The 25,278-nt window shown below is 36.4% G+C and overlaps 2 protein-coding genes, 2 long non-coding RNA genes, 1 other non-coding gene and 1 pseudogene across 6 annotated transcripts; 2 read left to right on the plus strand and 4 right to left on the minus strand.

Moving 5' to 3' along the window:
- The first annotated feature begins 6,952 nt into the window (after positions 1–6,952).
- LOC140831080 (probable protein phosphatase 2C 22) lies at positions 6,953–11,199 on the plus strand. The gene is made up of 4 exons (XM_073194849.1): positions 6,953–7,410; positions 8,399–8,605; positions 8,897–9,108; positions 10,481–11,199. The coding sequence occupies exons 1-4, from the start codon at positions 7,231–7,233 to the stop codon at positions 11,043–11,045; spliced, it is 1,164 nt and encodes a 387-aa protein (XP_073050950.1). The 5' UTR covers positions 6,953–7,230; the 3' UTR covers positions 11,046–11,199.
- An 807-nt stretch (positions 11,200–12,006) lies between these two features.
- Positions 12,007–12,079, plus strand: TRNAG-UCC (transfer RNA glycine (anticodon UCC)). The gene has a single exon. It is a non-coding gene; the product is annotated as a tRNA-Gly (tRNA).
- A 104-nt stretch (positions 12,080–12,183) lies between these two features.
- Positions 12,184–12,838, minus strand: LOC140831082 (rosmarinate synthase-like; annotated as a pseudogene).
- Positions 12,839–16,001, minus strand: LOC140831081 (uncharacterized). Of its 2 annotated transcripts, XM_073194851.1 has the most exons (8): positions 15,781–16,001; positions 15,417–15,459; positions 15,236–15,328; positions 15,069–15,131; positions 14,816–14,911; positions 14,661–14,738; positions 13,268–13,549; positions 12,839–13,127 (listed from the first exon to the last, which is right to left on the minus strand). In XM_073194851.1, exons 1-8 carry the CDS (start codon positions 15,903–15,905, stop codon positions 13,044–13,046), a joined length of 864 nt encoding a protein of 287 aa, XP_073050952.1. In that variant the 5' UTR covers positions 15,906–16,001; the 3' UTR covers positions 12,839–13,043. The 2 variants fall into 2 exon arrangements, with proteins under 2 accessions (XP_073050952.1, XP_073050953.1); XM_073194852.1 differs by lacking the exons at positions 12,839–13,127; positions 13,268–13,549 and adding an exon at positions 13,902–14,517 and having other exon boundaries at positions 15,781–15,989.
- A 3,984-nt stretch (positions 16,002–19,985) lies between these two features.
- Positions 19,986–20,862, minus strand: LOC140829839 (uncharacterized). Its single transcript, XR_012117559.1, has 2 exons — positions 20,646–20,862; positions 19,986–20,124 (listed from the first exon to the last, which is right to left on the minus strand). It is a non-coding gene; the product is annotated as an uncharacterized lncRNA (long non-coding RNA).
- A 2,024-nt stretch (positions 20,863–22,886) lies between these two features.
- On the minus strand, positions 22,887–24,753 carry LOC140831083 (uncharacterized). Its single transcript, XR_012117780.1, has 2 exons — positions 24,626–24,753; positions 22,887–24,541 (listed from the first exon to the last, which is right to left on the minus strand). It is a non-coding gene; the product is annotated as an uncharacterized lncRNA (long non-coding RNA).
- Positions 24,754–25,278: the final 525 nt, after the last annotated feature.

Here is a 25,278-nt window from a genome sequence, read left to right on the forward strand (position 1 = left end):
TGAATCTTTCATTTTTGGGTTCAGAAGTTTTCCTGAATCACCATGCTTGCTACGAAACTGGATTGGCAATTTTCTATAAAATGCCTCTCTTAGTCTTTGAACTATGATTTTGTGGTCACAAGGGTATTGTGAACACTAATCTTCTTGTCTCATTTTCTTGAGTATAGGACTTGAATATTTATAGAAAATTATTTCCTAAAAATATGTCATCTCCTGTATCATGAAAATAAATTGGTGGTGTATGTACCTTGTACCAAGATGTTTTCCCAGCACCGCCAATCATAATTTCCGTCATCTTAATTCCTTCACATAAGATCAAGATTATTCTGGAAAAATCTCTTCCAGCAATCTTGGGTAATTCTTCTTCCAAATTATTTGGAAAAACTTATCTTTTTGCTGTACAGATTTCAGCACCTGAATCAATATAAGCAGTAAAATATTCTGACTTATATTGTTCATATAACACTCCTACTGGAATGTATATTGCGATTGGACTTGTTGTCATTGGATTTTCCACACTTATCCTCTGCCATAAACTCCATTCCATACTCTAGACGTTTCCAAGGTTTGTGTTCCTCGAGAAACTCTAGTCCAAGAATCAGTCGATCTGATTCTTTCCCTGAAATTCCTTGGATATGGACTTCCAATTCTCCGATATTAATCAGTCCTTGGTAAGTTCCTATCGTAGGTTGTTCCAAATAGTATGGTATTACAAGGAAATTGATTCTTTTGTTTCGGGATATCAAATACTATTTCTACTTCCTTCCACCCTTCTGGGCATCTAACTTTTCCTATTGTAGAAAATTTTTTTAGCTCCTGTTGGGTTTCTATGACAGGCTTTTTATCACATCTATAACTTGTAATTCTATCTCCTTGAAAAGCTAGTCTCCTTAATTCCAGTCTAAGACTTTGATTCTTCTGTAGAATCGGTTTGTCTTGTATTTGGATATCTGTTTCCTGTATCAAAGGAAACTCAACTCTTTCTGGATAAATTGTCTGAGCAACTTTTCCGAATATCTCTGGTATTTCAATAAACTCGTTTCTAATAAATAATTCCGAATGATGTGTAATAGATAGAGCATATGAAATCTGATATGTAATGCCCAGAAATTATAAGAAATGATAAGACAAGATTATAAGGTGTTGTAAGAATCGAAAATTAGAATTTTGAAGATTGGCAAGACCGCACCCGCGCCCAGAACAGGAGTGCACCCGCGGTCATTAAAAATGGAATTTTGAAAGGTGAAGCCGAAGCATCACCGCAACCGCGGTGCTAGCCAGAGCGCACCCGCGGTGCTGACACCGCACCTGCGGTCTAGAACCAAGCGCACCCGCGGTCATGCTTCGGGAAATTTTGGATGAGGATCAGTAGGCATAGCGCACCCGCGGTCATGTAATGAGCGCACCCGCGGTGCAACGTGCAGAACAAAGAATTGACCACTTGTTTGACATGCAATTGATATATATATATATAGGGGTGATTCTTCACGATTTCATCAGATGAAATCGTGAAGTTCCTCTTCCCTTTTCTTTAAAAGGTTTCCATTTCAAAAACTTGCGATTGTGAGAAATTCGTCTATCAGAATTCAAATCCGACTTCAGTTTTGAGTTCCTCTCGACACGAGCTACACAAGGACGTAAGTTTTGTTACGTTTTGAGATGTTTTGAAAATATGATGTTGCCAGAATTGCATGTGATTCAGATATGGCATTTCCGCTACCGTAGATATTGTAGAATTGAAGATAGATTAAAGAATAGACTGGTTCTGTAATTGTTATGATTTTTGAAAGATATTGACTGAGATTCTATATCAGAATTGTGTTAGTATTCAGATTATGAATTGTATTGACACAGATTATGGGTTCTGGAATTATGTATGTGATGTTCAGATTGACGGGGTTATTCAGATTGTATTGTTATGCCGTCGAAACATCAGTAGATTGATATTGATCAGATTCAGTACTGATTGAGATTGATCAGACTCCGTAATTATTCAGATTGTATTGTAATGTCGATGACATGAATTAGATTGTATCTTGTTCAGATATTGATCAGATTGTATACCGATTTGAGTATTGATCAGAACAGATTGTGTATTGAGTTATTCACTGATACAGTGTATTTGATATTGTCATTTCAGATTTGATATGGACAGATTTGAATACAGGTCATCTTCTTCCTCAGATCCGGGACGACAAATGTATAATTCATGTGATATCTGGGAAGATACAACTCAAATCAGATCTCATTTGAGTTTCCCAATAAAATCACATACTTGATTATTGTTTGTCTTCTGATATGATTATGATTTGTTTATAGACTTTATATTCAAATCTTTTGGAAATGAGCATGCTTTGTTTACAGATTGTTATACATTGCATTTGAGATAAGAGAGTCGTTGACAGCCATTGTCACATATCTAGATGTTCGGTGTATCTCAGCTTAGGAGCAGCCCTGACTCCTATTGCAGTCGTTGATACAGCTCAGACCAAAGTCTAGGAATAAGACGTACAGTCACCCCGAGTGGGAGGGTATGTGACAGCCATTGACGTCTTATTCACACCGGGATCCCTAGAGTTATAGTTAACATGATTTGACTAGAACTGCATGTGTTTAGAGATGTGGTTTCATAGAATATGAAACCCATATTTATTGCTTTCAGTATGATAGTATGTTTATATGATTTGATTTAAATTGCATGTCTATCTGAAAGGAGTTGCATGCTTATTGTGATTTGATTTCATAGATTATGAAATCTATTACTTTGAATCTGTTCATGATAGCATGTTTTATGATTTAGATTGTTTATATACATGCTTACCATGTTTTATACTGAGATTTATTCTCACCGGAGTTATCCGGCTGTTGTCTTGTTTTGTATGTGTGCATGACAACAGGTGGGACTGGATCGGGGTCAAGAGGATGAAGAGAGAAGAAGAATTAGCGTGGTGATTCCGGACTTACTGTAGATTTGGTTTATTACTTGAACTTAGTAACTGAACCTTAGACTTAGATTGTACAGTATTGTACTTTTATACTGAAATGTAGTTTCATACAGATATGTATATTATTTAGATTCCATTACCTTCCGCATTTATAGTTTAAAAAGAAAAATTTTTAGACCCTGTTTATCAGAACTGATAATTAAATCCCAAAGATGATTAAGAAGATGATTAGCGTCCGGGTCCCCACATGATAGGTAATAGAATATGTCCTATTACCTTCTTTCATCAGCCTTTTTCCTTAAAATTCTGATGTAATGTCAAGGCTCGGCTGAAATATCGATCTGCTAGGTTGTAGGCTATCCTTGGATAGATCACTTCTACAATCTTTCCTGCACAGATATTTCCTGAGATTGTTCCCATTACTGAATCTTGTAGATTCCTCATTCTTTAATCGCATATAGCAAATCTATCCCTTTTTTGAAAGTAACTTTTATCATAATCTGGATTGCTCCGATATGAATCCAGAACCTTGTCCTTGCTACTTCTGTCTTGAGTTTTTGTAATTCCTCCTTAATTTCTTCGGAAGGAATTAACTGCATCTCCATTCTATTTCCTGTAAGTTCCATTGGGATTGCCATTTCCCTTCTAGAAACTTTATAGATTAGATGATGCTTTCTGTTTCTTAGGCCAAGATTTCCTAAGAATTTTTCTACTTGTCCTGCAGAGAATCCTTGATACTTCTGTAGACTAGGATTTCTTCTCATAATTCTTTGGACCATATTATGAGAGATTGTTGTCTGGCTAAAAAACCCAGACAAATCTTCATGTGTTTCATGTCGAAACACCTCGTCTTCAATCAGATTCTGATTCTGTTCCATCAAATTCTTCCTGACTTAATATTCTTCTTTTTCATATATACTTTCATCTGAGGCAATGTCCTCAAATCGGTATACTGAATAAGATCTTGGTAGTAGACTGCTTCTTCAATATCCGGGGTAGGATCGCAACGTTTAATACCTCTTTTCTCATTTTCCGGACAGTTGGTTGAGATATGACCTCTTGCTCTACATGTCCAGCAATTACAATCCTTGAAACTTTCATTAGCTCGAGTATGAGCTCTTCTGACTGTGCTTCGAGATGTACTCGATGCTTGGGATGATATTCTACTCCTTGATGGTCCACTTCTTTATCCAGATTTGTAAGATCTGGCTTTCTGTCTAGACCATATTGTTCTTGGTTTCCAAGAACTTCTTCCACTTCGAGTATAAGGATTAGTTCTAAAACTTTTCTTCTTATACTTCGGTGGTTTACTTCCAATAATTGTTGGAAGATCATTTTCCTTACAATACAAAGGAGTTCTTTTGTTGATACCCCTTAAGCGTTTGTAATTCTTTTGTAATGCTGCCATGTGACACCATTCTGCCAACTTTCCTTTGAGAAAAGAGGCTCTTCGTGCCAGCGTATTTGGATTTCCAGGTACGTATTTCCTTATGAGCATTTCTCTCCAAGGGCTTGGCATTTTTGCGAAAAAAAGCTGCATAGCTATATCTTTTTCGACTCCTGAATTCCATCTATATTTAGTGAATAACATAATGTATTCGTCCAATAAACATATATCGTGTAATTCAAGACTATACAGAGCCTAAGTATATTTCTTTCTCTTCTCTGTATCTTGACTGTTAAAATAGTCTACCCCTATAAATTGTGCTTTAAATAGGGTAGCTATTTTTCCGACGATCTCACTAAGAGATTCACCAGCTAAGACTGACTCCTTCATGTCTAATGAAGTCATGTCCCAAGCAATTTTCACTGATCCTATAAGACTCATTTCTAAAAGTTTAATGAATCCTTCTTTGTTGAGATCGAGTGTTCCTGCTGCGATTCTCATAGCAGATGTCCAGTTATCTATGAGATCTTATCTGTTTTTAAAATATAATACATCAAGGTTAAGCATAACCCCGTAAGGATGTATATGATCTAAAACAATTTTCCTATGAATGTCAATGGGACGGGTATGGGGCGGGTATGGCTAAACCCAAGACCCGCCTCATGAAGAAAATTTCGACCCATTACCCACCTCACCCCGATTAAATATTCTTTGGACCCGTCCCACCCCGAATACGAAACGGGGCGAGTTAAACCCATGAGACCCGAATTTTTTTAAAATGAAAACATTAATCTTCTTTGAGAGATACCTTGAGGCTTGAACCACAAGCATTAACGTATATTTATGTGGTGCAGGGACATTATGACTTTATTTATAATTGGTCTACCTATTTGGATAATAAACTAAAGCCCAACCCAAAACAGAATCAGATATGTCTATGGTTGACCTTGAGGTGGGATATTTTAAAAATAAAAATTAATAAAACTAAATCTTAGAATATTTATATCCACATATATGGGGCGGGTATGTGGCAGGTATTATAGGACTCATGACCCGCCCCATACCCATACGGGTCTAAAAAACTGGACCCGAGACCCACCCCATGACCCATTTAGTATGCCCAAAGCCGTCCAGATGGGACGGGTCCATTGCGGGTCTGAGTAAAACCCAGACCCATTGACATCCACTGTTTTCCCATAGGGGGTTTGGTGCAAGGGAATTTGATTTCTCCTTGTTCCCGTTGGGTGTGATCCTCCACCAGTATGGAAATCAGATTGAGATTATCTCATGTTTACATTATGAGATCCCACACTTTCCCTTGGTGGTTCCTAAGAAGATGACCAAGTCATAGCAGGTATTTCGCCTCCTGCTGTGTTCATCTTTAAATCTACAACTTTGAGATTTGCGAAGGATTCCGCAAGCTCTTGTAGATCCTACAGAATAATCCTTTCTAAAGTTGTCATCAGATTAATTTATTTTCTGAGACAGACTTTATTAGATTGATCATCTTTTCTTCTTCAGTTAAATTTTTGACACCACTCTGGCCTTACCTTATTGATGTAAAAAAAGTTTAGTACCAAATGATGTTGGTAACCAAAATGTTTGAATATCCTTTAATATTCCAAGAATTTCTTCTTTTTTTCAAGGATTTTATCAACTCATTGAGGTACAAAATGTAGCATATTACCATAATTTTGTACTGTTTTCTGAATTTCCCTAAAATCTGAGGAGAGCTTAGAGGAATCTGGAACTATCTCCAGAAACTTATTTATTTGAATTATAAGTTTACCTGAGGGTACTGTAGCTTCTCTTTCTGCTTCTGATATCTAACAATAATTAGATGCACTTTGTTGGGTGCAATAATTGTCCTTGCTTGGTAGAGCGATCGAACCATGGTGCTTGTGTTGCTGTGCGGTTTAAAAGATTTGAGTTGCACCATTACTATTAGCTATAGCTTTTGGTAAAGCGGTAAGCACTCGGTCCTACAATTGGTATCAGAGCCAAGGTCATGGGTTCGATTCCCATTGATTGCAAGGAGTGCAATTATTAGGAGGGGGATTGTTGGGTGCAATAATTGTCCTTGCTTGGTAGAGCGATCAAACCATGGTGCTTATGTTGATGTGCGGTTTAAAAGATTTGAGTTGCACCATTACTACTATCTATAGCTTTTGGTAAAGCGGTAAGCACTCGGTCCTACACACTTGTTTATTTTCCAAAATATTGAAATATTCCTTGTAAATTATTTTTCTCAAACCAAAGTTCGGATTCATAATTTTTTCGAAATTCTCCTCCTCAAACATTTAGTTACTTTATAATAATGAATCTTATGTTTTGAAATAAATTAACCTTGTTCTGATACTATTTTCGGGAGCGCGAAGATCAATTAAACTTAAAATAGGAATAAGGGTAATTTTGTTCATTTTAGAGTATTAAAGAGTTTAAAGAAACTTTTTGATGTATAGAGAATTTGGGTAAAATTGAGTTTGAGTTTAGAGAGTTACCAACAATTTTCCTTTTAAAAACAAATTAGGTATATAATATATTATATTATTTGCAAAATGTGACAATGAACGTCAACACGTGGAAATAAGAACCGACACACGTCAATTGAAACAAACGGCGACGTTTCAGAGATCCCAACAGTATATAGGAATTCAACGGACGGCAGATTTCGTCGGTATAAACTGAACCAAATTTCAACGCATCGTCTCTCTCCGTCGAAGATCTCGGCTTTCACTGTATATATCTACCCACTGTTTCATTTGAAAACCCTAATCCCCAAATTTTGCTGTCAAATCATCTGAACCCGCAATTGGATTGGAATTGCCTATTTTGTTTCATTTTTCTTCTGGTCAGCAGCTTGGGTTTTTCTCGGAGTAGTGATGGTTGAGATTTGTAATGGAGGGCAGTAAAGTGGTTATCGACAATGTCAGTGGTAGTAGAGAGAATGGCGGCTCCGCCTGTGGACGGCCGCCGATGCCCAACACCTTTGGGTCGGGTTCGCCGTACCGACGCTGTTTGAGCTCTGTTGGATCGCCGTCTTCGTGTGCAACGTCTCTGGTTCGGCACCCCTCTTTGGTAAGTTCATCCCTGGTGTTTTGTGCATCAAGTTTCAGCGTTTGGTTGTATGTTATTCATGCCCCAGATTACTCTTTTTGTTGTTGTTCGTAACGGTTAGATTGAGATACTTCATCTGAATTGAAGAAATGGATGATTGTTTAGGATGGTTGGTTGGTAGTTGTGCTTATTTGAAAAGTTTGCTGTGATATTGATAAAAGGAAATTCCTAAAATTTGAATTGCTCTTTGTTCCCTGATTATTATAGTGAGCCTTTCTGGAGTAGAGGAAGAGTGTAGATAATCGTAATATTTTGTTATTTATACATTGGGAATGAGAAATGGATGGGATATAAAATGGCATATCTTAGAGCTGAATGATATGTTTGAGGCAAGAAGAAATAACAGAACAGCAAAAAGGGGGTTGTAAAGACAAATTATTAGAGGGCTTAAATGTGTCCCATGATGTCGGTTGCAGAACGTAGGGTATAGAAACATTGTTATTATTTATGATTATACAGAAAAAGGCAAATATGGCCTCAAATCTGTCTGTTGCCCGTAGATATTCACTTGTTGGTGTTCTTATGTATGCAGCTTGTTTAAATATCAATGTGTTCCCTGCCAATCTTATATTGGAGGAGGTTGTGGAAGGGATTCTTTCTGCTTATGGAAGTGGCAAAGAATCTATGAATTCATGTTAAATTAATTACGCAATGATTACTGTTGACAATAGATGTGACTGCTTGGCTATTTGAACTGATCACATCCACTAGCAGCAGTATCGTGCTTTATAGACTATGATGTAACCTCTGTATCTCTCTTTTTGGTATACAATTATTTAATATTTGGCACCTCTGAAAATATCAGTTCGTTTATTATCTTGTGTTAAATATACGTTTCCACGAATTTGGTTTCAACTTATGCGTTATCCATCTCTTCCACTTCATCTGATGTTGAAATTTCTTTATTTTAACTTGCATGGAGGATAGTTCTTTACTTGAGCTTTGGCAGGTTAAGACCAGATCCTCAGATATTGCAATTGAACAGACGTTGAATGTAGAAGAGGCTGAAATTGAATTTATTCCCCTACTTCGCTCAGGTGCGTGGACTGACATTGGTTCTCGCTCAAGCATGGAGGATGTGTATATCTGTGCTGACAATATGATGAATGATTTTGGGAAAAATGATGGCGATGAAAGGCCCGGGGCATTTTACGGGGTAATTATTCTCTTCTAACAGCTAATATTCTCCGCATTTTATTACCCTTTCCAATGATTCACATATTTTAGTGAGCAGTTGATCGTAATTGTGAATTCAAGTGTTATTGATCTTTTTGGCTTTTGTCGGTTATGCACGGGTAATTACATGGTTTTGCATACTATATAGGTTACCAGTGTGACACATGGTATGTGATCTGGATATTGATAGTTGTAGAACCAAAAATTTGTCTTTGTTCTTTAATATTAAAAGCTCGCTACTCATAATTTAGTTCATTGCTCGTTGGATCAGGTTTTTGATGGGCATGGAGGAAAGCATGCTGCTGACTTTGCTTGCTACCATTTGCCAAGATTCATTGCTGAGGACGAAGACTTTCCTATGGAGATTGAGCGTGTCATTGCATCAGCTTTTCTGCAGACTGATACTGCTTTTGCTGAAGCATGCGCATTAGATGCTGATCTTGCTTCTGGCACCACTGCTTTGGCAGCTCTTGTCATTGGAAGGTTAGACTTCTCGCAATTCATTAACAACTTTATGGACTGGTTTTAATTTAAAAATTCAAACATGCTATAATATATCGTAAGTTGAGTATTTAAGGGACCATTGAATGAACTAGATGTAAGGTGTGGCAGCTTTGGTAACTCTTCAGCCTTGAGAAAAGTTAGTGGTGTTTTTATTACTAGATTTGCCCATTATAATGTTCCGAAGTAGATTATCACACTTAAGTGCTTAGGTATGTGATTTTGGCTCTGTAAAGCAGGGTTTTGATGAGCTTGAACTTACACTGTTTTGGAAATTAGTTTCTTTTGCCCCAATCTCAATCCTCACACCTATATAACTCATATCCAGCTCACAAATTATTCAGGTTTCGTGCTGAGTGCTGACCTCACTAATACAAGGACTTATCAAATATCAATAAATTAAAAAAATCAATCAATAAGAAAGTTATAAATCCATATCTGTACTGTAGGTTTCAAAACTTCTAAAAAAAATGAAATTGAAAATAAAATTTAAAATCCATGACAAGTTGACAAATAATAATCGAATTTATCATTTACCAGTCTCAAAAAGTAATCAGTGAACAGCTGAACAAGTTTCAATTTATTGGGCTCCCAATAAGCAAGTCATCAGGTTGGGCTTTAAATGAGGGCTGAGACTCTCGAAGCCTAATGTCAACTTCAGAATCTGATCAGGCTAAACCCATGCATATATTCAGCCTGGCCACCAATTATACCGTACTCTTAACTTTTGTCAGGTCGGGTGTGCAGAAATTAAAACAGGTCCAATTGACAGTCCTAACTCCTATGTATGGTTCCGATTTTGTTTCTGATTACTTTCTGAATAAATTTGTAAATTTTATTTCTAGGGTCCATCATTTTCAGTTAAGTGGAAGTGGTCCCAACTTAAAGAATGCTTGTCTTTTATAAGCTATGAAACTGAGTCTGAAATTATTCATGTTATGTAGTGTTTGAGTTCACCGTTTATCTCGAATTTTCGAAATTTTTTACTTCACGTTAATAACTTTATGTTGAAGGAACTTGACATACTTCTGCTATTTGTGAATTTTATACTCTCATTCTACCATCAGGCTGCAGCCTTGTATCGATAATGTGTCTTTCTTGAAAATTCTGTTGAAAGTTGTATTGATAACTTGATCTTGACTTGATCCACTCTTGTAAATCATAATTGTGTTGGGGCGTAGGCAATGTGAGGATGTAATGTAGTGAGATTTGTTACTTCACATCCAAGAACCTTTTGCTCATCAAACTATATTTTAGTGCAGTTGCAATTAATTTTGTTAACAAAAATCCTTACGCCTGCATTAAATTATGAACACAGTAGATAATTCTTACTTTGTTAATTAAATGGAGGCAGCTCTCTAGTTGTGGCAAATGCTGGAGATTGCCGGGCAGTACTTTGTCGTAGGGGTAAGGCAATTGAGATGTCAAGAGATCATAAACCTGCTACCTTCAACGAAAGAATGCGGGTAGAAGCTTCTGGAGGCTACGTCTATGATGGGTATCTCAATGGACAATTAAACGTCTCTCGTGCTTTAGGAGATTGGCATATGGAAGGATTAAAACGTCAAGATGGTGGGCCCCTTAGTGCAGAACCTGAATTTATGAGCACAAGGCTAACAGAAGAAGATGAGTTCCTCATCATAGGCTGTGACGGCCTGTGGGACGTGTTTAGGAGCCAAAACGCGGTGGATTTTGCTCGAAAGAGACTACAAGAACACAATGATCCAATGATGTGTGGCAAAGATCTGGTGGAAGAGGCCTTGAAGAGAAGGAGCGGAGACAATTTGGCAGTGGTTGTAGTTTGTTTCCAGCTACACCCGCCCCCAAACTTGGTTGTTCCGCGTGGAAGAGTTCACCGGAGTGTTTCTGCAGAAGGGTTGAAGGAGCTGCAAAGCTTCTTGGATGGCTTAGAATCTTGAGATGATGATGAAGAAAACTTGTTTCTTTTATCCTTATTTATTTCCTAATTTTCTCATAATTTTTGTTTTTCAATTTACTCCTTAATTGATTTGTGGGAGAGAATGTAATTTAAAACTGTAACATATGCGGCGTCGAGACATCCTTTTGTAGTTTTCTACTTTTGCATGTCAATTTTCCTGTTTCATTTGTCCTTGACATCTGAGATTATATGTTTCCATTTATTCATGAAGATTATTGCCCCACTTAGAGCACAGTTTTATGATATATGCGACGTCTCGGGCTTCTGTGAAAGTGAGTTTGTGTCTGGTGTGGCCTACAGAAAAATGTCCCCTTGTATATTTCAAGGAGGGTCCATTTATCATTATTTAGGGGGGAAAGTAAATAGGACTAACGTGTATTTTTGTTGACTTTAAAACCTCTTGTAAATAAATAGGACTGATTATTCGACATGGGAGGGGAGAATCAATCTATTTTATTTACAGTTAGCAAATGGGGAGCATGACCCACATACTATTTATCGTTTCAAAAAAAACAAACAACTTTATGAGACGGTTTTACGTTTCGTATTTTGTGAGATTGATTTCTTATTTGGATTATCCATGAAAAATATTATTTTTTATGTTAAGAATTATTTTTTATCGTGAATATCGGTAAGATTGGCCCGTTTCACAGATAAAAATTCGTGAGATCGTCTCACAAGAGACCTACGCTTTAAAAAAAAAAATTTAAAATTACGTCGTTTTAGAAATATGAATTGTCTTCTAAAAAAGCAAACCCATTCTCTATGCAACTTAAATATATATATGCATAAATAAACGATGATTAAAATTTGAATGATGAAAAGAAACTTTATGTAACCAAATGTCAGGCTTTCCTGTATTCTTCAAAAATCATGTGGAATTGTATCCTTTAAATTGTAGTTAAAAATATTTTATTTAAAGAAAGCACGCACAGCATATAGCGTTTGTAGGTCCAACGGTTAGGATAATTGCCTTCCAAGCAATAGACCCGGGTTCGACTCCCGGCAAACGCAATTTTATTTTTGTTAAGCAAATATGTAAAATAAAGTATTTAACAAGATAGCAATTTGATCATTTCTTGCAGTTTTCAGAGTTTTTATGACGTTGGACATTGAGAAGATGTAACATGGACTTACATTAATCTAAGCCAAAGCTTGTTCAACCCCATCAATAGGGTTGGCTAAACTGTTGGATTAATGCATCATTAAGAACATTCTCAGTTTCATCTTCAAGAGTGATCATAACTACTCTGCCAAAATTGGCATCGCTTCCTGGAGACGGAAGGATCAGAACTTTCCCTGGTCCAACAGCTGGCTCAAGGTAGCATGAAACACGAACAGGGCTTGAATTACCTTCAAAAACGGCATTCTCAAAATTTGCACAAATTAGATGATGGCCTGTCATCCATGGAGGATTTTGAATGTTTTCTTGCTCCAAGAATTCAATCAAATCCAAAACTCTATCCTTATCCATTTGTGAGACCACTTCCTTTATAGCAGCAGCGGCTTTAGACACTTCATTTTCGTTCAATCCGTCTCCTTTCACCATATATATTATACACAGTGCAATTTCCGAAGAACCCTTCATCCAATCGAAGCTTTTGTCGTGTATCCAAGATTATGCTCAAGTCAATCAAAGAACCCTTAATTCCCTTTGCCTTGCTGATACTTGTCCAAATCAACGCACTCAAGGCCTCAAAGGGAGTTAGTTTGAACTCTTGTTCATGTCCATCACGTGCTGTTTCAGCCATCTCAATAAATCTTTTTACCATTTCGTGTTTGAATTCTAAGAGTAAAGGTACTTTTTTTACATCAGATACTGCAGATGGTTTTCCCAATACTGATTTGTAGCAGTTGATCAATTGAAAATAAGGCTGGTGATTGGTGGTGTTGCCTTCTTGTTTTCGTGGTGGCAAGAGGTGGAACTAGGGTGGAGATATGATCTTTCCTCCCAATGTTGCGTCAGCCCAAGTCTTTATCACATGGTAGCACATTTGGGATCAGAAAGAAGGTGCGTACAGCTCAAATCTATTGCTAGTCCTCCAGTTCCAAATTCAGTTATCTGAGGCATCTCCAAAAAACTCAGACGTTAGAAATCTAATTTACAATCTCAAAATCAAGAATTTCGAGTAGATCTTTTTGTAAACAGTTTCTGAGGGTTAGGCCTCTAAAAAAGTAATTGGGGAGCAAATATTCCTTTACCTGAACATAAAATGTAGACCAAAAGTAGGGTTTGTGGAACATTTCCTCCCAATGAACAAGCTTCAGCTCCTTCTCCCTATCCACATTCCTCAGCCACTCATTCAGTGTCATTCTCGCCCTTGCTTCCAACATTCTCAGCCCTGCATCATTGCATTTAACCATCCAGAGCCCTTCAGGGGACTTTAAAAGTCTCCCCACGACCACAGGAAATGAAGTCAACATCTCAGATATCAATTCTCTAAGCATCATGGTCCGTACTCCGACTTTTCTTACCACTGGAAGCTAGTAATAGAGCACAATTCGAAGATTGTTATGTTCCATTGTACGGTCCAAAACCGATAAGAGGGATGAACTTGCTTGGTTGCACTGGCTTAGTACTAATCACGGTTCGTTTACAGATAAACAACACTTCAGCCATTAAGTTAGTAGTTTGTAAGATGTTTCAGCTATAGCGGTGTGATGGTTTCAAGCTTGTAGAGGTGCTTGTTTTTCAGAGTTTTATTCATGGGATTAAGCAAAATGCTCCGTTTTTTTTCTGGGCAAAATGACTTTTCCATGACTTGTGCACGGTTAAGTAGTTAACTGGAAAAATGTAGCTGATGCAAACCAGAAAGAAAGAAGAAGCACACTCGTTTAGTTTCAACATCTAAATTACGTGATTGTTTTCAGACTCAAACAAAATAAACTGCAAATGGCTTCGATGTATCTAGTTTAAATATGAAATCTTCTTTACTTTCCTTGTATTGGCACACTTGCTAAAATGGTTTTTGAAAAATAAAGGACCCCTCCGTGTACGCAATCACCCAAATGTCTCTCACTACACAAGTTACGTTGCTTTAATTCTAACATGATTCACCACAGGGGTTTCTCACTGCACAACAATACAGTTGCTGTTCAAAAGAAGATACTATATTTATATTAATCCTCGTGTACGCAGTATTGTGTGCACACTTTTGAGCATGCCTGTGACCACAACGTTCAAGATAAAGTATTTCCGAACATGGACCCTCGTTCACGTAAAAGATGTAAATTATAAAATATGGTAATACATCATATTCCTGTACAAATAAAAACAGTATCTGTTTTAAGAGCAATAAGGGGTATATTTAGTCATCTGTATCTTTACAAACAGATCAACTCTGTAGACCTAATCACAAATGGTTTCAGTAAGCCACCCCACCGGAAAAACTATCTCCATCATGAAGGACAGATTCGGTCAGCCAATAACCATCCCAAGAACCACCAACCCTCTATAAACGAAATATGATCCATTAGTTGAAGTATTAAAATCTGTATCCCAACTCATTTATCAACTTACAAACCAAAAAACTCCATGTTCCTAGCTTAGAAGAGAGATCTGAAGAAGCAATGTAGTCAGTGAAAATAATCGTACCTGAACCATGGTAAATTGAAACACCTCTTCTTCCTCAGGCCGAGGTCCTCGTATCCACACTCGCTGCTTATGGGTATTCTGTATAGCATATGCTGATTGTTTAAAGAAAAAAGAAAACTAATGTGCACAGTAGCTATGATCAGCGCAGACATAACCTCATTGACGTTTAAACTGCTCAAGATCTTTCTTTCCCGGTGACCAAGTAAAACTCTGTAGCTCGAGTGATGAAAGATTCGCCTAAATCTTTCAAACTGCACACATAATCAGTTTTCAATTTTTTTACGGAAGATATAATCAACGTAACACAGATATACTATTAGTTTTCTCAAGTACCATTCATTACCGGCTTTAGCACTCAGTAAGTAAAAATATGAGATGAAAATTGCCAAATCCTAAACATAAACTGACCTGGCCTAAATCAAAGAAGGGGCCGAAATATGTTGATCTTTCAAATGGATCAAAACCTGCAAACTGTCCGTGTATAGCATCACAGTAACGATGAAAACAATTACTTGAGAGTGCCAGCCAAATGCAACTTAACAAAAATAAACAACCGATCATAGTTCGCAAATTACCCTATACATTACTTCAATGCCATAATCTGGCCGAGGCTGGTCATTGAACATCAAAGCATCAAGCTGGTATGTGACAGCTTCTTCGGCACTAAACTATAACACGGAAAAGGAAACACAATGAGCTTCCTACAATACAAAGGATGGTAATATATCTTGTCCAAGATTTCAGCTGAAATGTTACACTCAATCTTGGCCCCAATGGCCTTTTCCTACGAGACTCAAGCCTGCAAATGAACATGGAAATTACTCTTAGTAATTGTAGGCCAGAAAGAAGCAAGGAGCAGATGAGCTGGAGTAACTAGAAGATTGACTTCCACCAAATGAAAAATTATCCTAAAAATATAAACTTTGTCCGTAGAGATTGTTCTACCTATAAAACACCGCAAATCACCATCTAATGGGAAATTGTAAATTTCAAAATTATTCCGGTTAACACGCAAACACAAAATACAAGCATGCACAACAGGAAAATCTCTAAATTTCACATTCAGATCAAGATTTCCTCGCCTATTATACCGCAAACGAAGAAAGAGAGAGAACAATACCAGTCGGCGGAGAGAAAGTCAGGGACATCGGCGGCACACGCTCGAAAGCGGAGGCTCAAAGGTTTGGAAGAGTGTGAGGCTGCGTAGACCAGAGATGAACCGAACAACACCGTTTCCATCGTCATGTACTTCAATTTTAGAATTTTCGGTCCTCGGCTGTTATGAAATCCTCGGATGAGACGAAAGGTGGGGACTAGAAAACTAGTGGCCGTTTTTAAATTTGCAACTACTCCTATAGTCGCATGTTTAAGCAGCGATTTATCGATGGGAAAAAAAAAATCAGCACCTTCTGGATTCCCTGGGCACCTTAATTTGAGCCAGAGATGTCTTGGTAAACAGGTCGTTTGAAATTATTCGTTAAACTCATCGAGTCGAGCTCGACAATTTTATCGAGCCAAACTTAAACTTATTAATGATATACGGTTGCAAGTTCGCGAGCTTGTTTGCGGGCTCGAGCTCGGTTAGTTTGATGGACTAGTTTATTGGACCTTAAATGTAGAATTAGAAGACGCCATGCATTTATTTATTTGTTTTGTCTCACGTTGAAATGGTAATGAAAGAGAACACATGAAAATGTTATTAAACGAGGAGCCTAATCTTTAAATTTTTATATGTTAGTTAGCTTTTCGCTAAAAATGTTCAAAATAAGTTTGTTTAACGAGCTCGAAAAAGCTCAAGCCAAACTCGTTATATATGATAAACGAGCTATTAAAGAACCGAGATCGAGCTATTCACGAACTTAGTGATTTTCAAACGAGCCGAGCTCGAGTGTGATATTGTTCGACTCAACTAGTTTACATGCCTAATTTGTACTGCATTCTGAAATTGATTGATGGTGTATGCCTAAAACTAACATTCATCTTTTTCCTTGTCTAAAAAGGTGTAACAGTTTCACAAAAAAAAGGTAAAATCTGATAAAAATTTCATATAACAGGGATAATCGTTCTCCGTTGGTTTCAAACTAATATTCTCGGAGTGGGATTTGTATGTTTTCATCTCAGATTGGCTGAAGATAGGTTGTGGAAAAAATGAGTGACCTGAATACAAGAACACCCTCTATTCCACCTTTTTCTCTTCAAGAAAGCTCCCGGATTTCAAACAATCAGTAAAAGGCTTGGTTACAACTTACGATTACTTCGTAACCCGTGTAATGATCCTGTTTTGTTGCCTTTGGTGGTTTTATTGTCTTTGGACATTTTCATTCCACAACATGTATGTTACCATCTCAGATACAATCTCATATCCGTGATCATGTGCTCGACTCTAGTGGTCTTTCTATTCATGTGTAACACGTGAAACATCGTGAACTGCTTTAGCCATATTTTCATGAAGAGGTCAACCTTGCCATTGATCTTGAAACGTCGTAATCGTTTTAAAAATGCGAATTTTTTTTTAAAAAAATCTCACATTTTAGAAATAACATTTAAACGTTTCACATGCATGCGTTGTACAGAAAATATAACATTTAAAAATGATATTAAATATTTGACAGTAAAAATAGTGCACTTTAAAATAACCAAACTCATCCCAAAATCATACGTAAACATGACCCAGTCAAAATCTTAAAAATCATGAACGTAGGAAAATGTTCATCTCCACTCAATCTCATAAATTATAATGCGGAAAATATGTGTTCCTCGGGTCGTGTCACCGTACGAGGTCTGCCTACTCAGAGTTCGGCACCTCCGGTCCCCTCATCATTAAACTGACTTGCATCACACATGCCTAATGAGTATAAAGACTCAACACACCTGCACCGTTAATAGCAAATACATATACATAGCATACATCAGTGAAAAATATCATACTCAACATACCTTTCATGAACTTTAAAAACATAACATAAATGCATCGTGTAAAATCTTGACGTGTCAAAACAGCTCATCGTTAATCATCATTCATCATTCATCGTTTATCATTTATCATCCATCATTAATAAATTCAGTTAATTAGAGGTGACTATCGTACATCATCATTTACGATGGATCCATCATACATAGAACTGTGGTATTCGGCGGCTGTCGGACATTAGTGACAGGATCACCCATCCATTGTACCTAGGCCTCATCATCAGCATTTACATATACGTCTTAAACATTTACATATACTTCGATAGCCACAACTAATTCACATCATTCAAAATATCATCATTTTCATCACTTATAAAAATCATTCACCAATGCAATTTTTCTTAAATCCAAGCATGCGATGTATATCTTCATAAAATCTTAAAATCATGATCATGATGCATAAACATTTAAAATATCATAAATTTGTTCTCAGGGCATTGCCAGAACCAAAACCTCACATCGGGTGCAAGATGACCATTTTGCCCCTAAAACCCAAAAATTATTGTTTCACCCCTCGACCTCTAAAATTGACCCGAAGCTTGCCAAACTCCTTAAAATGTCCCAAAATTTTTTAAAAGCATTCCTAGATATCAACTCGAGCCCATTTCATAACTTAACCAAATTGTTTTAAAACTTGAACCACAATCCTCGTTTTAATCCGAACTTAACCAAAATTCTCCCAACTTTTTACCACACCCTGGTAACATCTAAAAGGTCATAAAAACCTCAAAATCAGACCCTTAGACATTTTAATCCTAGACCAGAAAGTTGCTGGAATTTCCAGCACCTAAATTTGAAAAAAAAAAACAAAAACAAAAGAACTACTCCCCCAATCTCGGCCCTAGCTTGCTAAACCCCCAACTAGCCTCGAACCAAACCATTAGGGACCAAGACCAGACCCTACTGATCCCAAATAAGACTTGCAGCACCTCACACGCCCAAACCTTTGAACAACCGAAGAACACGCAAAAGACCTAGCTACGTCTGAACTTGCTCCTCGAATCACTTGGCTTCAAGACCAGCTCCAGTTGTGTCCAGCCATCTAGAACCATAACTTCGACCCACCAGGGTCTTTTTCATGGCCAGGGATGGCTCGTACATAATCGGATCGGTCCCTCCCCCAAGCCCTATCACCAAAAACGAACCCTTAGACACATCCTCTCTTCTCGGCCCTTCAACCTACAGCAAACAACAACAACTCTAACCCACAAAACACCATCTTATCATCATGCTCAGCCTCTTAACACCCAAACCGCAGCCCCTTGCACGACAATACACAAAAACGTGAGTAATGTACAATACCATGCAAGATTTTTGTTAAGTTTAAAGCAAGAACATCACTACAAGAAAGATCTGTAATTTTCGATGCACACACAAAATTTTAAGTATAATATGACGTGTATGAGAGAAAATGGGAGATACGAGCATGCCTTGATGTTATAGACGCGAGGAGATCGAAGAACGAGTGCCGGGTGAATTTTTTTTGCAAGAAAAAAAAGTGGCCGAGACCTTGCTAGGTTATGGCTGCTGAAACGAGAGGGAATAATGGGGGAAATTTAGGGAAAAGAGAGTCTACAGTGACTTATTTAAAAAAAAATTCATACCTCAATTTACATAAATGTCCTTCTGTTTAAAAAAATATATCATTAAATTTGATTTAGAAACCCTTAACACTGTATTCATTCTCATTTCAGTTGACTCTAAATCTCTTTTCCATCGACTCGTCCTCAAAACAAATTGTCTATCACGTTTATTTCGATTTATTGAAATTAATCAATTCACTTGGCAAAAAAAAAATAGGTCGACCAAAATTTTGGTCCACCCAGACTAAGATCACTAGTCTTAGTCGACCGACCAAGTGGTCGAGCCACCAAGCAATTGCTTGGGTCGACCAAGACCAAAATTGCTTGGGATGGGTGGGTCGACCAAGACCAAAATGGGTCTTGGTCGATCCACTTGGGTCTTGGGTCGACCCAGTGATTACTTAATTTTGGTCTTGGTCGACCCAATGGGTCAATCCTCATTTGGTCGGTGATTTGTAGGTCGATCTATGTTAATATTTAAGTACCATTATCAGATTTTGGTTAGTCATTTTTTCTATTGAGCTTGCGTCGATATCTGGGTCGAACCATGTTGATTTTGGGTCGATCATTTTTCTAACACGTGAATTGACAGATAATTACACATTTTTGACCAATGTTTCTTGACAATAGTAAATGTTGACTCCATTAATTGATTAACATATGAATCACATAATTTCACACGTATATTTTATAATGTTACATGTTTTAACACACCATGTTACATGTTTTGACATATGAATCACAATTTCACAAGTATGTTACATGTTTTAACATTTGAAACACAATTTCACAATTATGTTACATGTTTGAATATATAAATCACAATTACATAATCACAAGTATGTTCTATAATGTTATATGTTTTAACTTATTATGTTACATGTTTTGACATATAAATCACAATTTCACAACTATGTTGCATGTTTTAACATGAAAATCACAATTACATGTTTTAACATATGGATCATAATTTCACAACTATATTGCATGTTTTAACATATGAATCACAATTTCATTACATAATATTACATGATTTAACATATGAAACACATATTTAACTTGGGTCGACGAAGTAGCATTTATGTACCAACCTGGGTCGACCCAAAGTTCCAGCCTTTTGAGCGTACACATGTTGATTTAGGGTCGAGCTTTTTTCTAACACATACAGATAATTACATATTTTTTTACCTCAATGAATCGAAATAAACATGAACATTACCATATTTTGGTTAGCCATTTATTCGATTAAGTTTGCTTCGATCTCTGGGTGGACCCATGTTGATTTTGGGTCGATCAAGGTTGCTTTTGGGTCGAACTTTTTTCTAACACATGAATTGACGGATAATTAATTATACAATTTTGACCAATGCTGCTCGACAATCGTAGATGTTTAATCCATTAATTGATTAACATATGAATCACATAATTTCACATGTATGTTTTATAATGTTACATGTTTTAACATACCATGTTACATGTTTTGATATATTAATCACAATTTCACAAGTATGTTACATGTTTTAACATATGAATTATAATTTCACAATTATGTTACATGTTTGAATATATAAATCACAATTACATAATCACAAGTATGTTATATAATGTTATATGTTTTAACTTATTATGTTACATGTTTTGACATATAAATCACAAGTTCACAACTATGTTACATGTTTTAACATATGAATCACAATTTCAATTGAATGATATGTTTTAACATAAAAATCACAATTACATGTTTTAATATATGGATCATAATTTCACAACTGTATTGTATGTTTTAACATATGAACCACAATTTCATTACATAATATTACATGATTTAACATATAAAACACATATTTCACTTGGGTCGACCCAAAGTTCCAGCCTTTTGAGTAGACCCAAAATAACAGTCTTTTGGGTCGACCCAAAATTTTGTTGGTCGACCAAGAAGAAATTTCTTGGTGGACCAACACCAAGATGAAATTTCTTCTTGGTCGACCAAGAAAACCAACTTAATTTTGATCGATCAATTTTTCTTGGTGAAAGGATAGATGGCTCGTAAATTTTAATTGGGGAATATGTGTGTCGACCGAGAAAAAAAAGAAGAGGACAATTAATTAATTAATTTAAAAGTTTAATTACGGTTAATATAATAATCAAGAGTCAACTCCTTGTTTCTTAAAAAAAAAAGTCAAAGTCCTTGTTTTTTAAATACTTTCTGTCTCAGTCCTATTTTTAAATTGGCCCGGAATAATGGTGAATGGAGAGGGTGTCGACTGAGGAAGAATAAATGGGTGTAGGGTAGCCAAGTACAATACTTAATTAATGATTAATCAATGGGGCCTAAATGGTTTAATTAAAAGTTTAACAGAGTTTTAAGCCCAATAAGCTCAAAATTAGGCCCATTAAATCCAGACACACTCCCGAAAAATATTTCGTGTTAGAAAGTTTTTGAAAATATTAGTCGAACCCTCAAAAAGCTTCCCGATTCGATAAAATTTGCGTACCGGATAAAATAAAATCATACAGGTAAAAATACCCAATAAAACCCATTTTTTAAAAACACACTTTAAAAACCTTAAATTAATAAATAAAAATTAATCATGTAATAAAATAATTGTTTTCCTGAAAATTCAACGGTCTTCGTTCTTCGTTCGAGCGCCAAATGCAACCTAAAAATCTTAATGCATGAACTTTTAAAAATATCATAAAATAAATGATATCATGCAATAATGATGCATAAAATGCATAAAAATAATTAAACACAATTTAAAGAAATAAACATGTATTTAATACTTTAAAACAATTAAATAAAACATCAAAGAAATGTGATAACTTGCATGCATGTCACATTGACCTTCAAATTTTCGGAAAGGATCTTCAAGTCCATCCACACTGGTGTCGAACGGATTGTTTCATATGGGGATTGTTGGGATTCTGCTGGCAATTAAAAAAAGTCTAATGGAGATCCAGGTATTCGGACAATAAGTTTTTCTCCTGTGTAGCACAATGGAGGAGGATCCCAACGGGAAAGATGGAGTTGTACAGTCCAAAAATTTGATGGCAGTGGTTGGTGAAGCCTCGGAATAAAAAACATAATGACTCTAGGTCCTCTTGTACTCCCCATCTCGGAACAGTTGCTTTTCTTTGCAAACTTGGTGAGGAAAATTGCGTTGAAGGTGAAGACAAAGCTGAAGCCATATATCCCAGACTTTTGAACTGGAGAAGAGTCTTCAGTTGTTGGAGCGCCACATGGAGCCGTCAAAGATGGCTCTGTACCGTTTTGGTAATATCTCTAGGAGCTCTATGTGGTAAGAATCAGCTTATGCAGAAGTCCATGGAAAGATTAAGAGGGAGGACAGGCTTGTCTGATGGCCTTTTGACCGGGCTTCCAAGGTGACAGGGCAGTCTGGGAAGCTCCGAGGACTTTAAATCCAGAAATGGAGAAGAACCCATGGATCGATGAGATCCACCAGTTTCCTGTGGAGGTTCATGATATCCCATATTTTACCTTTTTTTTTTCAATTGTTTTTTCTCTTTGTTTGTGCTTGGACTGTCGATGCACTTTGGTGGTACTGATTGAGTTTAAAGATTTTGGGAACTAGATTAAATTATTCCATATTCATCTTCCTCTGTTTCTTAGATATTAAGTGTTGTATGTATTTCTTGGATTGATGTACAAGGATGAATCAAACGGTGCCACTTTTTCTTAAATGTTCGAACACACAATACGAGTATACACCATGTTACATAATGCTCATCCTCCAATCCCACAAACACATGAAATAGATATTGGCAATAAAGCCATAAACACCGGACAACACATTAGACATGATATGATCCATGTTGCATGAGTGTGTTTCCTTGAAGCTCTAAGACAGAAACAAATCGATGAATCCCAGTTCAACAACATGCCACAAATTAAACAGATGTGTAGGCATCCTAAGCCGAGTCCTCAAATCCACAGCATTTGTTAGCCACTCTCACTTACTCAAGAACAAGAAAACAATAGAATCCTACTCCTTGGAGGATTTGTTGATGAGTGACTTGTGTATATGTAGGATCACACCACCACCAGCTATTGTTCCTTTGATAAGAGTATCAAGTTCCTCATCACCACGTATAGGCAGCCGCAAATGCCTCGGCGTGATACGCTTCACTTGCAAGTCCTTGCTCGCATTGCCAGCTAACTCCAACACCTCAGCAGTTAGGTACTCTAAAATTGACGTGGAATACACAGCTGCCGTAGCACCCACATGTCCATGAGCAGTAGCTCGCTCCTTCAGGAGTCGGTGAATGCGTCCAACAGGGAACAGCAAGATTTGAAATGGAGCAAAAGGGAATCTACTAAATTTACATCACGATCCATAAAAAGAAAGTATATTTTCGATTCTTCAACAAATGTAACTGACAAATTACAGATACTGGGGCAATCAATGAAGTTTAGTCTTATCACCAAGGTTTTCTCACCAAAGCATCGAGCACATATTGTTCAACTGAAAAACAAAATCTTGTTATTTTAGCCTCTTTACAACTAAAATGCAGTAATCATCTAATCATATGGCTCTCATAGGACAACCAAACATTCTCAAGCAGTTGATAAAATTTCTAAAGAAAAAATTTATCAACGATCCCGCATCTCCCTTTAAAGAAAAAGACAGTAGCATTCTCTGATTGTCTACAGTCTTTTAGAACATATACTTTTATGCTCTAGAATACATATGCAACCTCAAAACACACCGCATTCAGGGAAATATTTCAATACAACATTTGGATTACATGGATTATAGTACCAACTCTCATAACCAAACCACACGCTCTAGCAAAATCATTTTAGAAACCAACTATCCATTCACTAAACCCAACAAAAAACCTGAATAACTTAAAAAGAGTCGAGAAAATTTAGTAACGAAAAATTACATTTTTATATTACACTAAGGTACGACTAATTCACATTTTCACTTCACTTCTGATTTCTACTAAATATACAAACTACAATATGCGTAGAGATTCCTCTATACAGGAACATCAACAACCAAAAAAAATTAGTCAAACAGATTATACCGACAAGAAACTACAAAGTACAAAAAAGCCTCTAGAAAGAAAAATGCATAAAATCAAAAACCCTAACAAAAAAACAGCAAAAAGAATTCAATACTCAAAGCAAGAGGTAAGATAGGAAATCATTCCTGCTATAAAAAAAACCCCAGAAAGATACGAAATAAACTTGAAGTCCAGAGCGAGAAGAGCGAGAAATTGGCCTCTTTTTGTCCTTGTCCTTGGAAGCTGAGGTCTTCCCCATTAACAATCCTTTGCCCATTTGCCTGACATTCTTCTGATCTACAAGTTTCAATACCCAGCAAACAAAATCGAATTCCAGTGAAGAAGAAGAAGAAGATGAGAAGAGAATCGAGTGCTACTTACTCTATTGTATAATTATCTGATTTGAGGAAATCTGATTTATGGGAACATTAATATAGTTCTTCATGTCTGAGTGTATTGAAATGGTAAGGGTTCAAACTGAAGATGATACACATTCGACATGTGACACCCAACTCGAAGTTTGTAATATGAATTCTATTGATTCGTGGTGTTAACGCATACCCTGTGAAGAAAAAATATTTAAAGATGCCAATAATTTTCGGAATTAACTTAAAAACTATGTTGTTAGATATTATTGATAATGAATTCTCTGAATATTTTAATAGTAGTTTAGATAATGATTCTGAAATATCAGAGATACTTGTCTCATAAATTTTATGGGTTTAGAAATAAATATTATATCAAATGAAGAAACTTTTATTTTAGATCTCATAGATTAAATAAAAGACCCTATAGAAAAAAGAAAAGCTACAGAACATTATTTAAATATGGCAAATCACAAGCCTACTAAACTTGTACAAAATACTGTACAAGAACATGAATTATATTCTTATAATAAAATATTAGAAAATGCAAAACAAAAAGAAAAAGAACCAACTATCTCTGAATTAAAAGGAGAAATAGATCAGATAAAATCTGAAATAAAATATTTAAAAGAAAGAGTAAATACTCTTAGTATTAATAATGATCATATT

Source organism: Primulina eburnea, chromosome 4, assembly GCF_022965805.1.
Source record: "Primulina eburnea isolate SZY01 chromosome 4, ASM2296580v1, whole genome shotgun sequence".
Taxonomy (NCBI): Eukaryota; Viridiplantae; Streptophyta; class Magnoliopsida; order Lamiales; family Gesneriaceae; genus Primulina; species Primulina eburnea.

Bases quoted from the DNA above. Each gene is read 5' to 3' on its own strand.
- LOC140831080 (XM_073194849.1), top strand. From the start codon at position 7,231: ATGGAGGGCAGTAAAGTGGTTATCGACAATGTCAGTGGTAGTAGAGAG. The intron at 8,606-8,896 runs GTAATTATTCTC...TCGTTGGATCAG, and splicing joins GGCCCGGGGCATTTTACGGG to GTTTTTGATGGGCATGGAGG. The intron at 9,109-10,480 runs GTTAGACTTCTC...AAATGGAGGCAG, and splicing joins GCAGCTCTTGTCATTGGAAG to CTCTCTAGTTGTGGCAAATG.
- LOC140831081 (XM_073194851.1), bottom strand. From the start codon at position 15,905: ATGACGATGGAAACGGTGTTGTTCGGTTCATCTCTGGTCTACGCAGCC. The intron at 15,460-15,780 runs GTATTGTTCTCT...GTTCATTTGCAG, and splicing joins GACTTTCTCTCCGCCGACTG to GCTTGAGTCTCGTAGGAAAA. The intron at 13,128-13,267 runs GTAAAGGAATAT...GAGATGCCTCAG, and splicing joins GGTCTACATTTTATGTTCAG to ATAACTGAATTTGGAACTGG.